General features: G+C 42.7%; 1 protein-coding gene and 1 non-coding gene across 2 annotated transcripts in view; both read left to right on the top strand.

Moving 5' to 3' along the window:
* The window catches only part of LOC145403022 (WD repeat-containing protein 13-like), a 136,493-nt gene that overhangs the window by 93,302 nt on the left and 16,111 nt on the right, over positions 1 to 27,080 (top strand). Inside the window, exons 6-7 of the mRNA XM_080274854.1 lie at positions 6,183 to 6,349; positions 14,933 to 15,076. Of these exons, the coding sequence (XP_080130980.1) occupies positions 6,183 to 6,349; positions 14,933 to 15,076 (311 nt within the window). The remainder of the gene's footprint in view (positions 1 to 6,182; positions 6,350 to 14,932; positions 15,077 to 27,080) is intronic.
* On the top strand, positions 19,133 to 19,251 carry LOC145403500 (5S ribosomal RNA). Its single transcript, XR_013898018.1, has one exon. It is a non-coding gene; the product is annotated as a 5S ribosomal RNA (ribosomal RNA).

Raw genomic sequence — 27,080 nt, forward strand, 5'->3', positions numbered from 1 at the left:
ATAAATAAAGAATAGCCCCCCCCCCCCATACAGAAAACCTCCCAATGTTCGAACATTCTACAGTTTTTCAACGTGACGGACACGTAACCTTTACATTATTTTTCTCGCTAATTACAACCATACTGTCCTCGTGTAATCCTTATCGGTGAATTACATAATGCCTATTAATAGCGTGATTTCCCGTTTGAAGATACCGGTACTTAAATGTTCCATAACTTGCATAAAAAATCATTATTAAAAAAATCATAATTTCACCGAGTTGCAAGGGCGCCTGGATAGCCTCGCTTCTCCTCCCCTACCCACCTCGTCTCTGTGATGTGAGACACTGACACGTTGTGTACTTTTTAAAGTCCACTTCACGCCTAAAGTATACCGTAAAATGCATATGTGTATAGAAGATTTTCTACTCAGAATGACATATTCTTTCACCTCTACAAATATTTGCAGAAACTAGTGTTACAAATTGTATTTATGAAACATGCTGTGGCCTCCTTTATTTGTCCATGTGGCGACAATCCTATCGCTAAATTAATCTATTTATCTAGATAGATCTATCTATCTATGGCCCGACGCCCTGATCCCGAAAAAGTTGTCCACAGACAAAACTCCTCCAAGTCGCTCTGTCACCCACTATTTGACTGCCCTCCCCCCTACTCACTTTCCCCTCCCTCATATACCTCTCAACTCCATCCCTCCACCTCATTCTCGGTCTTCCCCTCCCTCTCCCTCTCCCTTCCTCCACTTCACCTACTTACACCCTCCAAGTCAGTCTTTCATTCTCCATTCTCTCTACATGTCCTCTGTTATATGCCTAACCCTATCAGTGAGTATTCTACCATACATTTTTCCAATCACACTAAGTAGGCAAATACTCGCATGGTTACAACATACTTCTCTCTCCCCTTTTCCTTTGTATAATGGAACAGTTATACCTGATTTGCAGTCCTCTGGAACCCTTCTCTCTTCCCAAGCCAATCTACACAACTTCCATATCCACTCCCCAGCAATCTCACCCCCATACTTCAGCATTTCACCACACACTCCATCAATTCCTGGGTCCTTTCCCATCGTGATCTTTTTCATTGCTTCCACTACTTCCACCCTACTGATCTCTTCCTCCTTCCTTTCATCTCTTCTTCTCGCGGCCATTCCCCAACCACTTATACTCACACTGCTCTCACTCTCTACATTCAGCAAATCCTCAAAGTGCTCCTTCCATCTCCTCAATTTCTCTCTCTTCTCCACCAACAATCTATTATTCCCATCTTTCACTTCCGTACTATTTCCCCTTTCACACTGTCTTACTTTCTTTACCTCCTTCCAAAACAATTTCTTACTCTCCCTCCATTTTACACTCAGATTCCTCCCAAACTCTTCATCCACTTTCTTCTTACTCTCCTCCACCAATCTCTTCACCTTCATTCTCCTGGTCACATATATCTCTCTTTTCTCTCATCTTCTCCCCTACCTCTACTCACTAGCAATTCACTATATGCCTCCTTCTTTTGTTCCACAGCTCGTTTCACCTCATCATTCCACCATGTTGTCCCTTGCACACCCTTGCATCTCCTCCTTACTCCACAAACCACCTAACACGCTGCACCTATCTCTTCCGTGAATATCTTACATACATCTTCCATCCGTTCCATCTGCTCTAAGTCGTACCTTCCCACTCTTTCTTCCACTATGCTCCTATACTCTGGCTCTGCCATTTTCTCACTATCTTGCAACTTCTCCACTCTTCTCGCAGGAGCTGTTTCCTCATGTCTTCCCTTTCGTCTCTTCGCCCATTTTCTTTGCAGCCCTACCTTGACTATCACTAAGTGGTGGTCTGAGATTCCATTCCCCCACCCTCTCAACACTCTTGCATCTAACCCTTGTCTTCTCATTCGCTCGTCCACACACACGTAAAATTAAGATCTGTCGAAATCTCGAAATACCGTCGCCTCTTGCCAATTTAGTGTTGCAACACGAGCACAGAGTAAAACATGATGCTGTAGCCAGTGCGTGCGTGTGCCGATAAGAGTTCGATCGTTAGGTGAATTTTGTTGTTCTGGCGTGTCGACAGCTTTTTTATTTTTTCTGTGTTAATTGTTTTGCTGACGCAGTAGTCATTTCTTATTCGTTCTTCTGTTTCAACTATGCAATATATATATATATATATATATATATATATACACACTTTCGATTTTATTATGGTTTAACCCACCCCATCCCGACGACGTATGGGTACGTTGCAACGATTTGCATTTGCCAGTCCCGGCGACGTACCAGTACGTCGTGCAATTGCAAGGTACCTAATTTGCACAATTTTCAATTTTCGCACGTGATTTTTCGTATGTATACACGGGACACCTTCCTCTATTCCTGTACAAGATACCAAGTAGGGACAATGCCTTACACTGCATAACCTCCCCCCTCCCCCCCTCACGCCATTGTCTTGGCAAAGGACCTGTTACCAGTGACCTGGCTAGTAAAGTTATTCAGGGCCAGAGTGATTCCCCAATCGATGACAATCTGGAGGACAATGTTTACATAGCATTAGAAGAAGAAACAGCCAGAAATAATGATCAGGTAGTGTGGCAAAAATAGGTCAGGTATGGTGATTAGTTAGTGAGTGAAACAATGCTTATAATGCCTTTATTACTGCTTGAAAACCAATATACTGTCATACTACATATACATTCGTACCAAGTAAATAAATAAATACCGTTTATGAGTGGATAAAATAGTTACCCTCCCATAGAACTCGTTTTCTTTGGTGCCAGCATGTTAGAAAACCCACTCAGGTAAGGAGGAACTCCTACCTGGATTGGGCACTTTAAACCTCAGGTGAGCGATTTCTCTATGAATTTTCGATGTTTCTCACCAAAAGCGAAGGTTTTAGCCAAAAAAAAAAAAAATTCGAAAATACCTCGGGACTGGGGGATGTCGGAGGTGCGGAAAACCTCGGGACGTGACGGGTTAAACATTTACGAAAGTGGAGAAATGGTTATAAAATGAAGTATTTTCTTACAATACATGTGCTAGGGGGTTAAGGGGTTCAATACTGGACTAGTGGAAGGGACTCGTGGAGTTCTAACGGTCCACGGGTTAGGGGGCGCAATACTTTCCTTGCCCTGGGCGCTGGCAACCCACACTACGCCACTGAGTCCCAGGAATTGATGGAGTGTGTGGTGAAATGCTGAAGCATGGGGGAGAGATAGTAGTAGAATGGATGTGGAAAATGTGCAGATTGGCCTGGGAGGAAGGTAGAGTCCCGGAGGATTGGAAGTCAGGTATAATTATTCCCTTGTACAAAGTGCTTGAAAGGGTACAGCAGGGAAGAAAGGTTGCTGGTTCTTTGAAAGCAGTGATAAGAAACAGGGAAGTGAGCATAGAAGTGAAAAATTTACTACATGACAGTATTGTGATACCAACTCTAACGTACGGAAGTGAAGCTTGGACGTTGTTGGAAGGACACAAGTCAAGAGTGAGAGCAGTGGAAATGAGTTATTTAAGAGGAGCCTGTGGAGTCACATGGAGAGACAGGCTGACATATGAGGATATAAAGGAGCGTTGTGGTGTGGATGTGGATGTGATAGGAAGCGTTATGAGGAACACACTGAGGTGGTTTGGCCATGTGGAGAGGATGGAGGGTGAAAGACTGATGAAGAGAGTGTATGTGAGTGAAGTGGAGGGGGGAAGAGGGAGGGGGAGGCCGAGGATGAGACGGAGGGATGGGGTGGAGAGGTATATGAGAAAGGGGGGTGTGAGTTGGGAGCAGGGCAGTGAAATGGCGGGGGACAGGGCGACTTGGAGGCGATTTGTTTGTGGCCACCCCAAACGGGATTGAGGCGTCTGGCAATAGATAGATAGATAGATAGACAAAGGAAAAGGGGAAAAAGAAGTGTGTGGTATTCATAGGGGGATTTGTCGTCTTAGTATAATAGGAAAAGTGTATGGTAGGATAATTATTGACAGAGTTAGAGAAAGAACAGAGGAATTAGTTGGAGAAGAACAGGGAGGCTTTAGGAAGGGAAGAGGTTGTGTAGATCAGATATTCATTCTTAGATCTTTAGTGGAAAAGTTTCTAGAGAAGGGAAAGAAGTTGTATGCAGCTTTCATGGATTTGGAGAAAGCATATGACAGGGTGGATAGACAAAGATTGTGGAAAGTATTAAGAATATATGGAGTAGATGGGAAGTTGTTGAATGCTGTGAAGAGTATGTATGATGGTGCGAAGGCTGCAGTGCGTGTGGATGGTGAACTGAGTGAATTTTTCTCTTTGAAAGTTGGGTTGAAACAGGGATGTGTCATGTCTCCATGGTTGTTCAATCTGTACATGGATGGGGTAACAAAAGAGGTACAAGGTAGGGTAGTGGATGTTGGAGTGGCTCTGGTGAGAGAGGATAGTGTTTGGAAACTCCCTGTACTGTTGGTTGCAGATGATACTGTGTTGTTGAGTGAAGACGAAGGGGAGCTGCAAGGCTTGGTGGATGAGTTTGGGAGAGTGTGTAAGAAACGGAATCTAAAGGTGAATCTAGGGAAGAGTGAAGTGATGGTCTTTGAGAGAGGTGAAGTCAGTGAATGTACAGCGAGGTTGGATGGTGAGGAATTGGAAATTGTGAGTACGTTTAAGTACTTGGGTAGTGTGATGAGTAAAGATGGAGGTTTGGAGAGTGAAGTGCTTGAAAGGGTACAGCAGGGAAGAATGGTTGCTGGTTCCTTGAAAGCAGTGATAAGAAACAGGGAAGTGAGCATGGAAATGAAAAAGTTACATGACAGTGTTGTGATACCAACTCTAACGTATGGAAGTGAAGCTTGGACGTTGTTGGAAGGACACAAGTCAAGAGTGAGAGCAGTGGAAATGAGTTATTTAAGAGGAGCCTGTGGAGTCACATGGAGAGACAGGCTGACGAATGAGGATATAAAGGAGGTTGTTGTGTGGATGTGGATGTGATAGGAAGGTTATGAGGAACACACTGAGGTGGTTTGGCCATGTGGAGAGGATGGAGGGTGAAAGACTGACAAAGAGAGTGTATGTGAGTGAGGTGGAGGGGGGAAGAGGGAGGGGGAGGCCAAGGATGAGATGGAGGGATGGGGTGGAGAGGTATATGAGAGAGGGGGGTGTGAGTTGGGAGCAGGGCAGTGAAATGGCGGGGGACAGGGCGACTTGGAGGCGATTTGTTTGTGGCCACCCCAAACGGGATTGAGGCGTCTGGCAATAGATAGACAGAATTACTCTGTCTCTGTCTCTGTCTCTGTCTATCTGTCTCTGTCTGTCTGTCTCTCTCTCTCTCTCTCTCTCTCTTGTCTGTATTTCTGTATTGCATATAAGTAATATCACAGTTCTTGTATGGTAATTGTAAAAGTGTAAATGATTGTCAAGCAGTAGTGAATTCTTTCGGAAGAATTGATGCCTTTGAGAAACAAAAGACCAGATTATTTTTGTTTTTGTTTTTATTACTGTATTGTTGTTTTTGTTTTATTTATTATTATTATTATTATTATTATTATTATTTATTATTATTATTGCAGGCATTATTTTTACTACTACTATTACTACTACTACTACTACTAGAAAAAAAGACTCATAATAAACTTCCTTTTTAACTCAGATTTTTTACTTGCAAGAACATGAGACTGTGGAAGTTTGTAATCTTTCATTGTCCTTCCTGGGAAAAAAAAAAAAAATAAATAAAAAAATAAATAAATAAAAAAAAAATAAATAAAAATAAATTGGATAAAATTTATTTTGAGGGTTGACATGAAAAGTTTCAGTACACTTCATTCCTTGTCCTTTGTGTGAAAACAAATTTGAATTACAATAGGCAGTTAGGATTGTATGTTTGTTAGTGATGTACCTCCTGTTAGGTTTTAACTAGCCTGTCACAAATGCTTGTTGCTGTTGTGGGGTGAGGATGAGACAGAGATGGAGATACAACAACTAATGTTGGGGTAACATGACAGATGTTGCTGAACTAGTTAGATATTGACAAATAGATTGAGATAAAGTATGTAGTGATGAGTAACTTAACATGTTGCAGAACTAGTTAGATATTGACAAATAGATGGAGAGAGATAAAGTAAGTAATGATGAGTAACCTAACATGTTGCAGAACTTGTTAGATAATGACAAATAGACAGATAAAGTAAGTAATGATGAGTAACCAAACAAACATTGTTTTACTGACCGATAGGTTTTGACTGGTCCACCACAAATGACTTGCTGCTGTCCTGTGGTGAGGATGGGACCACCTGCCTTTGGAACTCATCCTCAGGGGAATGTCTGCGCTCCGTCACAGACCCAGCTGGCGGTCGTGTTTTGTCCTGTGTCTTCCATCCACTCAACTCTAACTGGGCTGTTGTATCCTTTAGCAGCCCAATTTGTAATACCTGCATTGGAATGTCATTATTTTTCTGTTTTTCATTTTCATATGATTGGCACTGAATTTTGTTTATAACACTTTTTCATACAAAGTAGAAACCTCATACAGGAATCTGCTGCTTATCTGAGACTGCATTATCCAGCAGAGCAAAAAGTCTGACTGAATTAAAGTAATATCACCTTTTTATTGCATCAACTGACAGTGCACATGGAAACCAAATTTTTCATATTACTTGCTGCTCCCTGCAACACTCCCTTGCCATTGAGAACCCTCACCAAAACAAAGGCCACTGCCCACTCCACAGTAGTCACAGAGAATAAGCTGTCCAATGTTGGCATGTTTTAAGTTCGTCATGGGCTTTGTGGCCTTTGTTGCTGTACCAGAGCTTTTGCAGGGGCCTGCATTCCTTATCCTTGTGCTGTTTTCATGCAAGTAGCTCCTTGTGTAGAAAATGATAAAGTGCTTACTTAAATATGCACACATTTGGCACCAGTTTTTCTCCTTTTTTGTTACATAACTCATGTAGCAAGTTGCCTGCTTTCGGTACTTCTCGTATCCATATACTGTCACCCCAAAAAATATCCTTACTCATGTGAATGCACTTGACAATGAACAGAGCGATTCAAACAGTGTCGATATTCCATATTTCATCATCTGTTGTGTCAAAATGACTCTCATCGCTTTAGTAAGAATAGTTTTTTGAGTGATAGCACATTCACAAACTCTGTCTCTATCTATCTATTGCCAGACGCCTTAATCCCATAAGGGGTGGCCACAAACAAATCGCCACCATGTCGTCCTGTCCCGTCATTTCATTGCTCTGCTTCCATCTCACACCCCCCTCTCTCATATACCTTTCTACTCCATCCCTCCATCTCATCCTTGGCCTCCCCCTCCCTCTCCCCCCTTCCACCTCACTCACATACATTCTCCTCGTCAGTCTCTTGCTCTCCATCCTCCCCACATGGCCAAACCACCTCACTGTATTTCTCCTAACGCTTCCTATCACATCCACATCCACACCACAATGCTTCTTCACTTCCTCATTTGTCAGTTTGTCTCTACTTCTAACTCAACATACTCCTCTCAGATAACTCATTTCCACTGCTCTCTTGACTTCTGTCCCTCCAACAAGGTCCAAGCTTCACTTCCATATGTTAGAGTTGGTTTCACAATACTGTCATGTTGTAGCTTTTTCAATTCCATGCTCACTTCCCAGTTTCTTATCACTGCTTTCAAGGAACCGGCAACCTTTCTTCCCTGTTGTACCCTTTCAAGCACTTCACCCTCTTTATTTCCATCCTTACTCATCACACTACCCGAACACTTAAATGCACTCACATTTTCCATTTCCTCGTCATCCAACCTCACAGTACATTTGCTTGACTTCACTCCTCTCGAAGACCACAACTTTACTCTTCCCTACATTCACCTTTAGATTCCGTTTCTTACACACTCTCCCAGACTCATCCACCAAGCCTTGCAGCTCCTCTTCGTCTTCACTTAACACAGTATCATCCTTAAACAACAGTACAGGGAGTTTCCAGACACTGCCCTCTCTCACTAGGGCCACTCCAGCATCCATTGCCATACCTTGTATCTCATTTATAACCCCATCCATATACAAATTGAACAACCATGGAGACATGACACATCCTTGTCTCAGTCCAACCTTCAAATAGAAAAATTCATTCAATTCACTATCCACATGTACTGCATCCCTAGCACCCTTATACAGTACATACTCTTCACAGCATTCAGCAACTTTCCATCTGCTCCATAAATTCTTACTACTTTCCACAATCCTTTTCTATCCACCCTGTTTTATGCTTTCTCCAAATCCATGAAGGCTGGATATAACTTCTTTCCATACTCTAGAAAGTCTTCCACTAAAGATCTAAAAATGAATATCTGATCTTCACAACCTCATCACTTCCTAAAACCTCCCTGTTCTTCTCCAGCTAGTTCCCTGTTATTTCCCTAAGTCTGTCAGTAAGTATCCTACCATATATTTTTCCTATTACACTAAGAAGACAAATGCCCTTATGATTACCACACACTTCTTTTTCCTTGTTTCCTTTGTACAGGGGAATAATTATACCTGACTTCCAATCCTCCAGGACTCTATTTTCCTCCCTGGCCAATCTGCCCCTCTTCCACATCCATTCTACTACTATCTTTCCCCCATGCTTCAGCATTTCACCACACACTCCATCAATTCCTGGGGCTTTCCCCATTTTAACTTTTTCATTGCTTCCACAACTTCCATCCTACTTATTTCTTCCTCTCTTCTCACCTCCCTCCTTCTCCCAGCCATTCCCCGGCCACTTATACTCGCATTACTTTCATTCTCTATGTTCATCAATTCGTTGAAGTGTTCTCTCTATCTGCTCACTTTTTCTCCCTTCTCCTCTAGTAATCTACCATTTTTGTCTTTTACTTCCCAACTACCTACTTTGGAACCTTGTTTAACTCTCTTTACCTCTTTCCAGAACATTTTCTTACATTCCCTCCACTGTACACTCAAGTTCCTTCTAAATTCCTCACCCACTCTCTTCTTACTCTCTTTTGCTAATCTTTTCACCTCTTTCTTCCTCTCTGCATATAACTCTCTCTTCCATCTCTCAACTTCTTCCACACCCCTGTTTCTCATTCACTCACTATATGCTTTCTTCATTTGTGCCACAGCCTCTCTCACCTCTTCAGTCCACCATTCCGTTCCCTGCAACCCCTTTTGTCTTCTCTTCACCCCACACACCACCTCACATGCTGCACAGATTTCTTCTGTGAATATCTTGCACACACCTTCCACGTCCCCCATCTGCGCCAGTCTATATTTACCCAATCACTCCTCCACTTCCCTCTTATATTCTGCCCTTATTCCATCGTCTTGTAACCTTTCCACCCTCCTTGCATGAAGTACTGTACTTCCTCCTGCCCTTCTTTTCTTGTATTTCTCCATTTGCTTTGGACTTTGACTTGGTGGTCCAAAAGTCCACTTCCCCATCTTCTATACACTCTTACATCCATTACACACCTCATCCTTTCATCCACGTACACATAATGAATCATTGCCTTCCGTTCATTCAGTTCACCACCCACCCTTCTCATCACTCACCACGTATACCTATGGATCATTTTGTGCCTGAAGATGGTATTAGCTATCACCAACCCCCTCTCGGCACAAATGTCCACTAAAACACTGCCATTCTCATCCATCTCTGCAGGCACACCCCACTCACCAACTACTCCATTTATCTTCACATTCCCTACTTTTCCATTCATATCTCCAATCAAAAACACTCTTTCATTCCTTTCAAGCTTTTCCATGCACGCTTCCACATTTGTCCAGAACTCCTCTCTCACTCTGCTTGCACGAACATGTGTTGGCACATACACTCGCACAATCGCCCACATTTGTAGTCCAACTTTCAGTCTTACCCACACAATCCTTGAGCCGACTGATCCATACTCTCTTATATTCTCCTTCAATCTGTTACTCACAACAGTGCACACTCCTTTTGCCCTCTCATTCTCACCCACTCCCACACATATACTCCATCCATACTCCCATTCTCTCACACTCCTACCTCTCCATTTAGTTTCAGTTAATCCACATACATACACTTTTGTACCCTCAAGCACCTGGACAGTCTCTCTCTCTTTCGCCTCATCATTTGCACCCCTTACATGCCATGTAAGTATCTGTACCATGTCCTTTGTTCGGTCCTTAGTCGTCACCTTTTGGTCAATCCTGGTCCAAGGCTTCTTGTTCATCTTTTTAGTTAGTTGTTTTCTGGGGAGGGGCTATAACCCTCCACCAACCCACTTGTTGTCACATAGGGAACACGTGTTGGTTGGTTATAAGGTTTCCACCCAGCGTTGTAATGGCTTGCCACTCAATGTAGAGCTGCCCTACAGAGTACCACTACACTAAGTGGGTGGATGATGCATGTCCCTACGTACCACAAACATTACTTTCAATAACTAACAAAATATTCTTAGTGCCTGTAGCTCCTGTATAAAATAATAAATTTTTTATCTAAATATGGTCACATTTGGTGCTCGCTTGTTATCATTGTATTTTGTAACTTTTGTGGCAAGGTGTCTGATATTGGTTCTGCTTTGATCCATCTAACCGTATCACTCTCAGTTTTATTAAAAGCAAAATATTCTTAATGCCTGTCATAGCTGGTTGCCTGCTTTTGGTTTTACTCAGATCCTTCCACGTATCTCACTCTTAATAAATAACAAAATGTTCTTAGTGCCTGTAGCTCAGTTGTTGGAAAACAATAGAATGTTTGGCACCAGCCTGTCTCCTTTGTTATGTAACATAGGTAGCTGGTAGCCTGCTTTTGGTTGTACTTATATCCATCTATGCATCTCTCTATCACTTTTAACCCATGTTATTTGCAGACCTCTTATGAGGCACAATGAAGGTGTGCATGGGCCAAACTGCAAGCCTCAAATAAGGTATAAAATACATTGGTTATAAAACATTGACTCAGGAGAGGTACTCAACCTTACACCTTCCCATTCCTCAATTTCACACCCATTCACCTTTGTTTTGCACAATGTCATCACGGCATATCTCGCACTCTTGAACACATTCACCACTTCCACCCTCTTGCTGTCCTTATTCACACCTCTCGCATTCCACATGGCCATGCAATTCTGCCCATTTGGTTGGGGTCCTCTGAGGCTGTCTGAAACATTTGCCATGATTAAGTGATTTTGATTGGTGAATCTGGGGGGACACTTAACTTGGCCAAAAAACCCAGTTATATGGCTACCACTCAGCGTAGTAAATGACTTCCTGGGTACAGGAAACCATTTGGCTTGTCACTCGGTGTAGAGACCATAAGGCTTCCCTACGTTGAGTGAGTTGATGATGGGCACCCCTACCTACCACATTACATTGTATGTATATTTATCATCGTGTTGGTGGAGTTTAGAATACCTTTTCTTTTTTCTGTGTATTTTAAAATTAGCATAATTATATTATTTTGTGAGGCACTGATCCTACTAGTGTATATGCATCTGTTAATCTGGGATACAAGAAAGTCTAGTGTATGTTAATGTACATGTAGTGTATGTTTTTTTTCCCTTTCTGAACTGTACTTTTGCAGGTCTTTGATTACTTCATCCTCACCAACCAAATTAGCCATCATCCTCTTCACTCCAGACAGACATGAATCTCAAGCGAACCCACAAGTTTGCTCTTTAACCAACCATTTGCACAGGAAAGACACCTCAAAATCTGAGACTTTGACATTGAGCACACACGCATGACCTTTTCTCATGATACAAGAAATATTACTGCAAAGGCATCTCACAAACATAGTGTCCTGAATATGCTGTACGCACAGGCATCTTTGGACGGCTAAAAGAATCTCTGACAACATGATACAACAGTAAATTACACAAGTTCAGGTTGGGCCCCAACCTTAACTAATGCAGACATGGATAAGATTAAAAAAATACAAAGCAGAACCTTAAGAATAATAGCAGAATCATTCAGATCATAAATCCAGGTCACTTACATCGAGAAACAATACTTCCAGTCAAGGATCGTATAACTGTGAGAGAGAGACAGTTCACTGCTTCAGCATGGAGAAACAGTACTTCCAGTCAAAGCTCATATAAATATGATAGACACACAGTTCACTGCTTCAGCATGGAGAAACACTACTTCCAATCAAGGCTGATATAAATATGAGAGACACACAGTTCACTGCTTCAGGTCATGATTCATCACACTCTTGTAATTATAAGAGTCCACTCACTCAATGTAGTGCTGCTCTCGGGTGACTGCCCTTTCCTCCCTTCTTTCCTTCTTTTCTCTTCTGTCTTTCTTTCCATCAGTCTTTCCTCTTCCTTCGGTCTACAGGCGACTCTACCCCGTGCGACAAGCCAAATGATTTCTTGTACACCAGGAAACCTTTTACTATGCTGGGTGGTAATCATATAACCAAATTATGGCACCTGGTGGTTTAATGGGTAATTAAGGCTCTCCAGTCAGATTGACCCTGGGCAGGACTGTATCCAAGGGGTGGTTGGAGTTTATTGCTCACGTAATGCCACTCAGGGAAGAGTGGGGCTGGTCACTCCAGGACCAACTTGCCTAGCCCTGGGCTCCAATGCTTCTCACTGGGCAACACAGGATTAGGTGATGAATGGATGGATGGATGGGGGGGAAGGGAATTGCAACACAGAGTATCTCAGCAACATCCTTCCTCCTTCACCCAACACTGCATTTCATAAGATAGAGTAAAAGTCCTTTAATCGACCATCAATAATCCGATTATCCCAATACTTCGAATTTTTCAGGTGGCTCCGAAATCTCCCTAGCGGTGGGGAATGGAAACAAGCAGGGAGGATGGCACTCGCCCGCCATTTTCATTTTATACCTGTGCCCAGTCTGACACTCTTCGGTTAATTCTACGCGATTTTTGGACCAATAAATGGCAACAACAAAGTAGCAATGGGTCCCACACCTTTTACTATTTGTGGTGGAAAGAAAACTGCAAAATGAAATCATGGGACACTAACAATAAGTGATAAACTCAAGGTGAAAACACGAGTCAAGCATGATGAAGAACGTTGGAAGAGAATGGAATTCTTTAACATTGGGTACTCAGCAATCTTGAATATTGTGGCAGCTAAGGATAAATTGATGAAGTTTCTGGCGGGTGGGTAGTCAGTGGCTGCTGGTCAGGTCAGAAAAACTATGAAATGACCAAAATTAGAAAAACTGGATGAAGCTGTGTACAAGTGGTTTACAGCTAAATGTGCTACGGGCAAGCCTATATTAGGTTTAACCCCTTCTTTACCAAAAATGAGTTTCGATGTACCCCCATACATCGCCTGTTAACACCCAAGAGACACCGGAACTACTACCGTGGTACGCTGGTACACCCTTTAGTGAATGGCAGCTTATAGGCCTCAGGGTAGCCCGGTAAGGCTGTTTCTGAGGACCTCGTGTTAGCAACAGCTCTGTGTTTTGACAACAAAGACCGTGACGAATTCTGACATCATAAGATACGTCATGACTGAGTTTCGGTGGCACCAATGGCTTTCCTCACTCATCTGTGATGTAACCTCTTTTAGACCAATCATTATTTTATTTATAATTTCTGCTATAGATATCGTACTATATTTTCTGCTGACATACGGCAAAATTTACACCCCTTGGCCTTCCAGAGAGACAATCAGTTACCACGCACTTGACCACGAGAGAGGGTGTACAGGATATTTTTCTCTCAGGCGTCTCTGGCAGATTCCGATAGTGACGAGTTTATTCCTCATGAGGATACTTATTTAGATGTATCAGATGATGATGCAGCAGTGTCTGATGTATCAGTAGATGACTGTGATCCTGAAAATGATATTGAGGTTGACGTGAGTGACGAGGAGGAGGAAATTAGTAGCGAGCTTAGTGACGCTGCACTCTCGGCTACAAGTGGGTCAAGGTTGCCATCACCATCACGTGTGTCCACACACTTCATGCTCAGCTTACAAGGTAAATAAATAAGCCATCCATCTATGCAGGACATTATTTTCAAGCCAGTTTGTACAGTAGTTACCTGGGTAACTACTTCAACATAAGACATGTAAACTTATAATGATTTATTTTATAATCTTTTTTTATTACCAGCATCATGCAGGGTTTATGTGATCATCAGTACACAAACAAATCACAAAGAGTGAATAGTTTTCGACGTGGAAAAAAATATACACTACCTCTCACACTACGGGAGGGGGAGCTATCAGGTCGGTATGGGGGGTAAACGTAGTGTTTACATTCAGGGGAGGGGTCGGTAAAGAAGGGGTTAATGGTCATCGAGAAGGCTAAGCAGTATTACAAGGATATGGAAATAGACACTGATGTAAGATTCTCTGATGGATGGCTTCGCAATTTTAAGCTTCGGCATGGGATCCGGATGATCGATGTGGCTGGGTTGAAAATTATGGCAGATCATGAAGCAGCAGCTAGCTGCAGCAGGTCCCACGCAATAGTCCGCAAAAACCACTACTGTAGTTCAAAAGACCCTTGGTCCCCTGCTATTCAGATTACAGGACTTTTACTGTACATACATAAATGCATAGCAATCATAGCCATCCAATGCCATCAGCCAAGTAGCATCCTTCACAAACCACCACCAGACATCCACCTCACAGAAATTACCATACTCAGAGAAACACAAGTACACCTGGCCAGACTGATACAGCCACCACTCTTCCCTGCTACAGTACAACACAAATATGTAACTCACAAACAATGTATTATGCCCACATTGCATTGCAGCCACCCTCACCAAAACATTCATCTCATACACCATGGCATCACAGTACATACAGCCCTTCAACTTAGCCTAAAAAAAAGTCCTCTGAGAGCAACCATTTGCACTGGTTAGTTTCCTGTCGGCCATTGGGTTCATGTCCAGATGAGCTTGGGGTTGCACCAACAGCAACAGCAGCTCATTTCTCCATGATGCCAGTATTGTTCCAGTTGTTATGTGGTATCCATCCATTATTGTGGCCTTATCTTACTGTATCAGTTGGGTAACTCACAAGGATTGGTTCAGGTGCTGAACATCTCAACTGGGCACTACCCCAAAGGAGGGACAAGCCGAGTGGCAGGGCAAGTGACAGCACTCACATTTGATGCTTCAGGGAAGACACTATGGGCTGGTGATGATAAGGTTAGTCATTGTAATGGGTGTTGCATTAACAGTTAGGCTGATGAAAGAGTGAACTTTCACAAAAATATTGTAAGTCTATATGCTGTATAATGTAGCATTGATGCTTGGTGCCTTGATGCATTATATTGTAATGAAGTTCTTTGGAACTGTCATACAGGGAAGAAGAGAATGAACAATGTGGAATCAGTTGGTTTCATGACTGCAGTATTATCTAATTGTTTTTGTTCATCAGGCACCATGTCATAACTTCATAGTTTCAGAGTACTTTTAGACACTTGTCTTGTAACTTGGTGCCTCATATGATTTTCCATGAAATAACACTGAAATGTTTAACTGGAAGAAATACTAAAACTCACTGGGCCTCTGTTTGATAATAATAATGAGAAGAATAAGAAGAATAAGAATAATGGTGATGATAATAATAATTAATTTTATGTTTCTCAAAAGAGCCATTTCTTCAGAAGAATTCACCAGCACCCAAAACCCCCAAACAGTTCATAAGTAGTGCTCCATCAAAAATGATGTCCCCCATAAAACACTAATTATCCACCACAGTACCTTTAGCAGTATCATAATTTTGTGAGAAAAGAAAAGTTTTGAGTTGTTTCTTAAACAATTCCACAATGGTAGATTGCATTTTAGATATAGGTAACTTATTAAATAATCAGGGTGCCTGGTAAGAAAAGGAACATGAAGTAAAAAGACACCTGCTTATTGCTCTTGGTTCTGCAGAATGCAGGGGGTCATTACCACTATGCAAAGCATCACCAGAATACAAGGTCTGTTCAGAAAGGATCTGACCTTAGGCTCTAAAAAAATAAATAGCCAACCTGTTGAGCTAGGACACTAATATCCCTGAAAGTAGGGTCCTTCTGACTTAACACACGCAGCCCAGTGTTCTTTCCACTGCCTGAAACATTCTTCAAAGTCGGTTTTCAGTATCTCCTACAGGTACTTTGTTGCATTCGTCATGATCTCTTCGCTTGTATGAACGTTGATCAAGATGTGTTGGAGTGTACAAATTGCGATCCAGACTTTCTGAAGACTGTTATCACTGGAGATGAGATTTGGGTGTATGAGTATGACCCAGAAACCAAAGCACAGTCGTCCCAGTAGAAGCATGCAGTATTGCCTCAGCCAAAAAAAGCACAGCAGATCCGCAGCAAGGTGAAATGCATGTTGACAGTTTCTTCAGCATCTGTGGTGTTGTGCATCACGAATAGGCACCAGAAAGTCAGACTGTCAACAGGCATTACTAACTTGACGTTATCTCAATTTGAGACGAGAGAAGAGAAAATGAATGTGATGAAGCACCTGCAGGAGATACTGAACACCATCATCATGATCACCGTCGTCGTCGTCGTCGTCAGTGATGATGATGATGTGGACCTCCTTTCCCACTCTAGGGCAGGGTGAGGAGTAGCAATGTCCATACAGCCCATATTTGCCCAATCCAGTGGGCCACACTACCATTCACTCGTCATTCAAGCCCCCGGAATCCTGGGTCTATCGGATACGCCCAAAACATTCACCACATTCTGTAGCTTCACATAAATGTATCAGATAGAGTCAGTCCGGATGCTGCCACGTTAAAAACGGGTGCTAGATCCCTGATCATGCTCTTCTCCTCACAACATTCATCCAGCCAGCTTGATCTCATCATTTCCCTAGCCTCACCGACTCCCAAACCTATCTTCCTCACACACTCATCCACCATATTTCTCCACCTTCTCCTTGGCCAACCTCACCTCCTCCCTCCTTCATATTCGCTCGGATATACCTTTTTTACCACTAATTTTATCCATTCTCCACATGACCATACCATCTCAGTACACTCCTTTCGATTCTGTTGTCCACTGACTTCTTCACTCCACATCTTTCACGAATTACATTATTTTGTATCCTATTCTCTCTCAGTACTCCGAATACATTCCTCAGCCGTCCCATCTCCACTGCTCTTACTCTTGACTTTTCATTTTCATGCCACACCATAGTCCCACATCCATATGTTAAAGTTGGCACTAACACTCCTTCATGTAAGCTTCATGCAGCTGCAACACTCAAACCTCTGTTTCTTATCAAGGCCTTCATTGCACCAGCTACTTTTGTTCCTTGTTTCACTCTACTTTCCACTTCTTTTGCACATTTTCCTCTTTTCCATCACTGTACCCAGGTATTTGAACTCTCTCACCAATTCCAGTCTCTCTCTGTTCAACCTGCAACTTTGCCCTGGAAGTCACCTTCTCTCTCAGTAACTGTCACTTTACTCTTTTCTGCATTTACTGTCAAGGCATGATGCTCACAGACATCAGCAAAACTCTGCACCAGTCTACCAAGTTCTTGTCCAGTATTTGCAAGTAGTACTGCAGCATCAGCATATAACAAATTTGAGATATTCCATCCATCACCATTTATTACCAACACCATCCCCTTCTCCACTACTCATGTTTTTACTTCTCTCATCACCACAGTCATATATATATATTTTATATTGAACAACCGTGGGGACATCACACAACCTTGTCGCATGCCCACACTGATCGTGAACCATTCACTTAGATGCCCATTAACCCTTAACCATGCTATACTACCATCATAAAAACTCTTGACAACACCCAGCAGCTTACCATCTATACTGCACGTGTGCAGAACTTTCCACAATCCTTCTCTGTCCGCTTTGTCATATGCTTTTTCAAGTTCCATGAGTGCCATGGACACCTTATGGTCCTTCTCACAAGCCTTCTTTGCTCTCTGTCTCACTACAAATATTTGATCCGCGCATCCACTGCCACTCCTAAAGCCACCTTGTTCATCACTCATTAGGACTTCCGATATCTCTCTTACTTTCTCAATAATAATTCTTCCATATACCTTCGCTGCCACACTCAGTAACTTATGCCACAATAATTCTTGCACTCACTTCACTCACCTTTATTTTTGTATAGGGGTACAATCACAACCTTTTTCCACACTGGAGGCATGGTTTCACTCATCCATGCCTTCTTACATATCTCCAACAGGCACTTCATTCCACTCTTTGCCTACACGTAATTATCTCTGTATACACCTCATCATCCCCAGCTGCTTTCCCATTTTTCACCCACTTCTCAGCACTCTTCACCTGTGTGAGTGTTATGTCTCCCGACACTGCATTCCTTCTCTGCACACCTCCAAAACCAATCGTGTTTACAACCACTCTGCTGTCTCTATTCCCATTCATCAGGCTTTCAAAATATTCTTTCCATCTGGTCCTTACTTCATCCCCTTGGGTTAATGATCTACCACCTACATCCTTCACACCATCACATTTCTTTCTGCTTTCACTTCTACATTTCCACACCTCTTTCCGGGAATAACTTCCTGTTTTCAGAGTAGTTTGCATTCATTTTTCTTCCTAGATCATTATTTACCTCCTTCTTTTTCCTCTTCACTAGTCTCTTTGCATGCTTCTTGCTCTCAGTGTATTCATTTCTGATTTCAGTTGAACTCCTGTCCTATAGCCACTTAAGCCACTTGTTCCTCTTTTCCTCCACTGCTCTCTTAGCTTCATCATCCCACCATGCTGTACCTTTCATCTATGTTGTTACTCTTACCACACCACACGCCACTTTAGCATTCCTAACTAAGCAGTCCCTATATGTATTCCACAGGCAGTCCAGATCCATAGCATTCCAATTCACTGATTCTGACTCCTCCCCTACATTGGTCCTGTACAGTGAGTCGTTGATAAACGAAAATCCGAAGTACGAATTTTCGGTTACAAAAACGATGAATATAATATAGGACAAATTCCACAATACGAAAGTATCTGTCACGATGATATGAAAAGCGATATATACTAAAAGAAATACAATTAAAAATGGGTGCTCGCTTCCTGCAAGGAAATAAAGTAACCCCTCTCTGGTAAACAATTTTTTGCGCCCTTCTCAGGTGGGTCCATGGTTTCAGGACAATTCGCCGTCAGGTCAGTTCGCCGTCACAACTGTAACAAGACAATTCGCCGTCAGGACGATTCCCCGTCATTTATTTACATATCAATTTATTTAGCAAGTATATGCCAACGGCCATACCATGTTGAGTACACCGTTTCCCGTCCGATCAGCAAAGTTAAGCAATGTTGGGTCTGGTTAGTACTTGGATGGGTGACCGCCTGGGAACACCAGATGCTGTTGGCATCCCTACGTGTCAAGTGGGGTTGGTGGAGGATTAGTGCCCCTCCCTGTAAAACAATTAACTCTAAGCCCTTGGCCACCCCGTGTGGGATACATGGCATCTGGCAATGAATGAATGAAATATTAGTTTTCGAGTTATATGAGTTATAAAGGTGATGGTGGTTTATTCTTTTTATAATAAATGTAAAATGTGGCATCAAATAGTTGGTATTAACGGAAAAAAATATAAATATATTGAAACGTGAATAAGGTGACGCATGATGTTTTACTTCATCGTTTAACCCGCCGCATGCCAGTGCTCTTTTAAAACGGTCTGACGTAATACCGAGGCCAGTGCCAGTGCCGTTTTAAATCAGCTTAAATTTTGAAAATTCATTGTGACCACATTTTTCAAGCTACGTGTGCAAAAACTGGTGTGCTTGTACGGCAACCCTTCCTCTATCTGCCCTCTGGCGGCCAGGCCCATACACCCATGCGCTCCCACCTCACGCTCGCTCAACCTCACTCTGCTTGTGTCTGTCATACAGTGCAGTGATGTCTCACCGTGGTCTCTGAGACGAGGAGATTGAGGAGCTCCTGAAGGTCCCTTGCACCGGGGAAAACGATGTGGAGGATGGCGACATGCAGGATAAAGACTACATCCAGCCTGAGGAGGAAAGTAGTAGTGATGAAATTCTCTCACCACGAAAATCAAGGTATGTGGGGTATGCCAGGGCAACACGTGGAAGGAGGCCACCTGCACATCGTGGTCTTGCACGTCATGACAATGAAGAGGAAGGCAAGGAGGAAGGTAGTTCAGCAGTTCAGGGGTGGTTGGGGAAGCCTAGGATTTCCCTATGTGGGGAGAAAAATGTGAGGAGGAAGAGGGGCCGATTTGGGAAAATTCCATTGTTGGGGGAGATTGAGTCATCTTGCCCCTCGCTCTCCCTCGCCCCCATGTGACCCAGCTCAGCCCAGCACCTCAGGACAAAGTCTTCCCGCCTTCCCCACACCCAGCCCCTCATGTGAAACTCTTCCCCCATTCCCCACACTTCCCCATGCTTCCTCATGGCCCGAGGACGACGGAGACAATGATGATGATGATAAGGAAATGACGTGGGAGGACAGGAGTGACTTTGTCCCCCACATTCACCCATTCACCCACAAGAATGAGGCCAGGTGTACTGTTCCTGAGCTAAACCATAGTTCAAGTAGGCTGGACTTTTTTAGGAACTACTTCCCTGTTGACTTTGTATTGAATATTGTTGCCCTGACAAACATTTTTGCAGCATTTGAGCATGGGGGAATGACACAGACACCACACAGCCGATTGTTCGAACTTGACGTGACACTGAGTGAGATGTACGTGTTCGTAGCACTTGTGCTTTTGATGGGGATATTGAAAAAAAATTAGCTTCCTTCTTATTGGACTGTGGATCTGGTAATGACAACACCATTTTTTGGCAAGTTATTGGGGAGGAATAGATTTCAGTACATCCTGAGCCGCCTACATTTTTTTGACACCCTTGACCCAGCTAACGCTAACAACACGGACAGGATGAGGAGGATATGTCTAGTTTTTCATCACCTAGAGAAATTCCGTACCTCCTTCTCTCTATATTGAGACCCCGTCGTAGACGAGAGTCTCGTGCTATGGAGAGGTAATATCACTTTCTGTCAATATATCCCCAGCAAAAGACACAGGTTTGGCTTCAAAATCCTCATGATGTGCATCTGTAAGAGTGGGTATGTGCAGAACATAGTCCTGTACACAGGTGTTCAGATGGACATCGCAGAAGATAGACGCTTGAGACTCTCAGGGGCTGTGGTAAAAACAATGATCGAGGAGTACCTTCATTGTGGCCACGTCCTCTACCTGGATAATTGGTACACAAGCCCTCTTCTTGCCAGGTACCTTCACCTGCAGGAAACTGGTCTGTGCGGCACCATAAAGAAGAACTGTCGGCACATGGTGAAGGTGGGGAGGAAGCTTCAGAAAAACGAGTTTTTTTTTTGCAAGTTGAATAATATCCTCACAACAGCATGGCACCACAACCGCAAAGTCTTCCTCCCCTTGTTTGTTCATCAGTCCCTTGTACACCACACAGACAGTATAGAGTACAGGGCAGAAGGGCGGCGCCACGTCTGGAAACCAGAACCTGTCTTAGCCTACAACGTGAACTTGCAACAGGTGGATCAATCGGACGCCATGATTTTCTGTTTGGACTGTGCCGGGCCCACGATGAAGTGGTATAAGAAATTATTCTTCCACCTCCTCGACATCACCGTCCTCAACGCTCACTATCTCCACGCGCATACCACTGGCATCGAGGAGACCTTCGAGAGAGATATTTGTGAGCTGGTGTGGGAGATAGTGGGGGAATGTAGGGAAGATGGGAGTGCTGCTCGCCACTGCCACACCGCCACCATATCTATCCATCTCACCGCTAGACACTTCCCCAGGATCGTCCCTCCAAGTGCAACGCCTCAAAATCCCTAGCGGAGGTGTCACGTGTGTGCAGACAGCATTGTAAGGCCAAGTACTCAGAGGAAGGACTCAGGGTACAGTAATCCCTCTACTATCCGACATAATAGAGCCAAAGGCATGTCCGGAATGTGGGCCCCTGGCTCCTGGACTGGTACTTAAGGACCCTAACCCAGCCTAACTTTGAAAGCCACCTAAATAACTCCCTACCAGACATGCATAGCACCTATTTAAACCTATTTAAGACCCTATTCACACCAATAATGGACATAAAGCATGAAATGAATGAAAAGGAATGAAAGAATGAGGAATTAGAAGTGACTGTACAGTACCTCAGCCAGGGTACTTACAGCACATCTATGGCTGCCTTCTCTAAGACTTTGGCAGTGGTGAAAATGCTCTTGAAGCATGTACAGTAATCCAGTGTTGTGCTGCACTTAATTCTTTGCACTGTGAGTTATAATTGTTTAACACTGCACATTATTCTTAACTGCACCACGCCAGTTTCAACTGCCAATTTGAACTCCACAGTCAATCCTTTGCACTCTGAATTCTAATTTCTTAACATTGCACAACATTGTAAATTCCCGTGTGGTCTAGTGGCGAGGTATTGCAGTTTATTCACTGTTTATTCACAAAAAATGAGCACGTGTGGCTTCCATTGCGATAAGCATCTACTCGCGATTGAAGTTAGGCAGTAACTGTTGGAGTGTTGGTGACGGGGAAACAGAGTTGCCAGATCGCAATGGCCACATTACCAAACTCCTCAATTTTCATTACCAAATTTAACGTTTCATTACCAAATTCGTAAAGCTAGCATTTATTCTTCACTAATTATTTATACAAGTGGAAATACATGTAATCACTTCCCTTATAATTAACAGCATGTTGATTATTTTCACACTATGTAGGCTAACAGATTAATCAGAGAGAGCAAACAATCCACCATCTCCATCCCATGTATCCTCATACATGTGAAAAATCCGTTTGATAATATATTATTCTGATTCATTACCAAACGAATTTTTCATTACCAAAGTTGCCCACATTTGGTAATGAAAAATACCAAATGGCAACCCTGACTGGGGAGGGGGGAGGGGAGAGGAAGGAAGGGGTGAAGGGTCCGTGGTGTAAACAACTGTCCAGTGCCGCGCAGCAGTTTCAAATTACGGGTGGGAATTTGGATGTGGGGGGGATTTTTTTCATTTTTGGGTTCCGAAGGTCCAGGCCCACAATGTCCGGTAAGTAGGGTGTCTGGAAAGTGGGTGTCCAGATAGTACGGGGATTACTGTATATGTGTGTGCAGAGTGTGACGTATGACTGTGTATATTCCCATGCTTTGAGGAGTACCACACTCTCACTAACTATTGAGTAACAATGGTGTGGGAATCATGAACGACAAAAAGACGCTCAAAAAGTGTTGTAAGTACTGTACGGAAAAAGACGCTCAGAAAGTGTTATAAGTACTGCATACAGTGAAGGCATGTTGTAAATATTTTCTTGTAAGTGTAACGACTGAACGTAGTGGAGTAAAGTTTTACATATGTTCTCGTAAATGTTAGACAATGTTTTCACAGTGAGACGGACAAAAATACTCTTATAATGTCTGTGTATACTGAAGGCATGTTGTAAATAATTTATCGTAAATGAAAGGGCTGTACATTGTGAAGTCAAGTTGTGCATTTTTTCCCCTAACTGTAAGGCAATGCATTCACAGTGATATGTATAGTGTTGCAGCAGTAAGTGATTTATTTGGAAAAAAAAACAAAAGACACTTTCTTCGTGAAATACTAAGAAAAAAACATTTTTGTGTGTGATGTGGACAGAAAAGTGTAAAGAACATTCCTGTACCTTCCCTGAGTCATGTTGGCGAGAATACCTGAGTTTACCTTACATAGAAAATGGGTTTTCTCTCATCTCTGCTAGGAATTCCCCACGCACACACCTGCGGGCAGGCGGAGGGACTACAGAAAACGCACTTCTGACCTCCTGTGAGTTTATTTATGGTCATATTCGTTTTTTTCACATCAGAATCGATCATTTTATAAAAAAAAAAAAAAAATAATAGAATAAAAAATTGGCTGGCATGGGGGTGACACATAGGGCTAAAAGTGTCCGGCACACGGCAGGTTAACATAAGGCAACATATGAGACATTGGCATGTATATAAATGCCTAATAACCCCAAGTGAATGATCGACATACTCTGAAATAATACGAATAATCTTCATATTACTTCTTCGTTCTCAGCTAATCAGTCAATCTCAACCTACAGCATCCAAAAATTACAATAAAAATTACTGAAGACAGCTATGGGAGATGCTAGATTATAATTCAAAGTCGACTACAGCAAGGCAGAATGAAGTTAATTATTGACAACGTGCAAATTATAAATAATATCCAAAGCCTACGCTGTTGAATGAACATAGACCTTGATAGTTCCCCATGAAATTAGTTATTTTAATAATCAATTAATATTAAGTATATTTATAGAATGACGGGGAATCGTCTTGAGTGCGAATTGTCCTGACAGGGAATCATCCATGTTTTGATAGGCAAATTGACTTCACGGCAAGTTGTCGCTGGACTGTGTCCACGTCACTCCTTGCAGCTTCACTGTACGTGAGGATATTTTCACAGCTCTGCACCTTTTCGTACTGTTTAGACATGCCTTCCAAGCTCCCTGCATCATCTCCAGTATCGGGGAGCCCGCTGCAAAGAAGCAGCACCGTACTCTAATTCTGGAGAGGAAATTGGAACTTATAAGACGCCATGAGGAGGGGAAGGGAGTCTCGGAGATTGGGCATGCTTTAGGCCATGCAGCTTCCACTGTTGGGACTGTGACCAAGAAAAAGGAGATGTACAAGAAAATGGCCACCTAGTTCTCTACATCAACAGGTATTACTTACTTCAAAGTAGGAGGGGTAACATTTAGGTGGGGGGTCCGAGGGAGTCCTGGGACGCATCCCCCCATTTCTATGTATATTTCAGTGGGGAAAATCGTTCCAATATACGAAATTTTGAATTACTTATTTTTTTTGTCCCTATCCCTTTCATATATCGAGGACTCACTGTACTTATCTGCCATTTCTTTGATCTTCAGCTTCTTAAATTTCAGTGTTTCTCCCTGACTGCTTCTCTCCCTCCTGATCCACCTCACTCCTCTCAGCTTGATCTTGCATACCACAATCATATGATTTGACAGACCTCCCATCGTCTTCTCATGGCTGTCGTATCAGCATCCATTCCCAGCATTGACCTCTTTACAAGCACGTAATCAATCAGGCTTCTTTCAGCATGATCCCTGTTCCATCTATACCATGTATATTTATGTGCATCTTTGTATTTGAAATACGAGTTACAAATGCACAACCTTCTTTCCTGACACATATCCTTCAGTCACTTCCTGATATCATTTTCTCCTGGTACCCCATTACAACCCATTATGTTATCCTCAGGACTAGTGCCTACTCTTCCATTCATATTGCCCATTACGATCACTTTAGAGCTCCTGGGCATTTCTCCCACTGCTTCATCCAGCTTATCCCAAAACCTGTCTTTCTGTCTCTCATCCTGTCCTCACACGGTGCATACACTACGATGACCGCCACTTTCACCTTCTCAAACTTGAACATGACATAAATACACCTCGATCTGACACATTTGTAGTCTCCCATTCAACTGCCACACCTCATTCATCAACAAAGCATCTCCTTCCTTGCATCTTCCTCGCCCATTCGTGCCCAATCTTACACATTTCACACCCTCCCACTCCTCCAGTTCACACCCTTTCATCTTTGTTTCACACATTGTCATCATGGCATATCTTGCACTCTTGAACACATCCACCACTTCCACCCTCATGCTCTCATGATTCACACCTCTCATGTTCCACATGGCCATGTGAATCTGCCCATGTGGTTGGGGCTCTGGGCAGGTATTGGGCCCTCCGAGGCTCTCTGAAACAACTGCCATGATTAAGTGGTTTTGGATAGGGAAATTTGGGGGACATGTAACCTGGCCAAAAGCCCCGATTATATGGTTACCACCCAGCGTAGTAAATGGGTTCTTGGTTACAGGAAACCATTTGGCTTGTCACTCAATGTAGAGATCATAAGGCATCCCTACACTGAGTGAGTGGATGATGGGCACCCCCATCCACCAACTTTGAAAAATGTTTCAGGCAGTGGAAAGAACACTGGGCTATGTACGTCGAGTCAGAAGGGGCCCATTTTGAGGGTGATTGGTGTCCAAGCTCAACAGTTTTTTTTTTTTTTTTTTTTTTTTTTAATAGCTTAAGGGCGTGTACTTTCTGAACAGACCTTGTACATGATGACAGGAGGGAACAACATAGCTAGATAACCAGGCTTTATTGGGAGCCAGTGCAATTTAAGTAAGAATGGGGTGGTAGGAGTCTTCAGAGGAAGACCAAAAGTGAGTCTAGCAGCCTTTTTCAATACTGATTGAATCATTTTCAGCAAATAATTTGGAAGACCAGTCCACAAAGAATTGCAGTAGTCAGTGTGAGACATAATGAGCAAGAGAGTCTAAGCCAAAAGACATTGATAATCAAAAAACTGTTGTATCATACAGATTCTAAATATGAAAGTTACAAGTTGTTGCTTAAGAATCTATATGCTCCCTGAGTCTTGGATTGAGTTAAAATATATCTGAAGATTTCCCCTATAAAACAAAGCCTGACATAGGATGAGGATGTTTCTGTCACTTTGCCAATTTTAGGTGAATTGTCACCCAATGTATCAGTTATTTCCATTTAGTTAATAAAAACTGAAGACAGGAATGCACCCCTGATTATTTCAGTTTTCATCTGTTCCACAGAACAATGCTAAATACCAACACTCACCACTATTTTGTGAAGGAGCCCATATAAAGCAGATATGTAGTTCCAGTGTTAGCAGAAACTTTTTATATTAAGGCTGAAATCACAATTATCCTCTAGCTCATAGCATACAGATTTCCTCCAAAATCTCTCTCCACTCACTGTCTGACCACTGATGATTAGTGCCATTGCAATTTTTACACTTTCACATCATGCATTAAGTTTTCATTGAAATTACTGTCACTGAGCAAAACATTGTCCACTTTAATCTGACCTAAACTTATCATCTCTCCATCTTGTCTCTAACAAGATATCAAGAAACAAGTGGTGTGGAATGTGTCTGAGCGAGTAAGGTTATTTTTTGGCCTTTTTCAGCTATAATTGGGCTTTTTTTTTGGGGGGGGGGGGAATGATTAGTATCACTGGAAGACAGTTTTCAATTTTTAAAGTACAGCATGCCATGAGTGGCCTAATAGCTAAGGTGGGGGGGGGGGGGGAGTTTCGGTGCTCTATTCTTGCCTAGCAGAAA

The sequence above is a fragment of the Coenobita brevimanus genome, chromosome 60 (assembly GCF_032717465.1).
Source record: "Coenobita brevimanus isolate Jiangsu-jjx chromosome 60, ASM3271746v2, whole genome shotgun sequence".
NCBI classification, from domain to species: domain Eukaryota; kingdom Metazoa; phylum Arthropoda; class Malacostraca; order Decapoda; family Coenobitidae; genus Coenobita; species Coenobita brevimanus.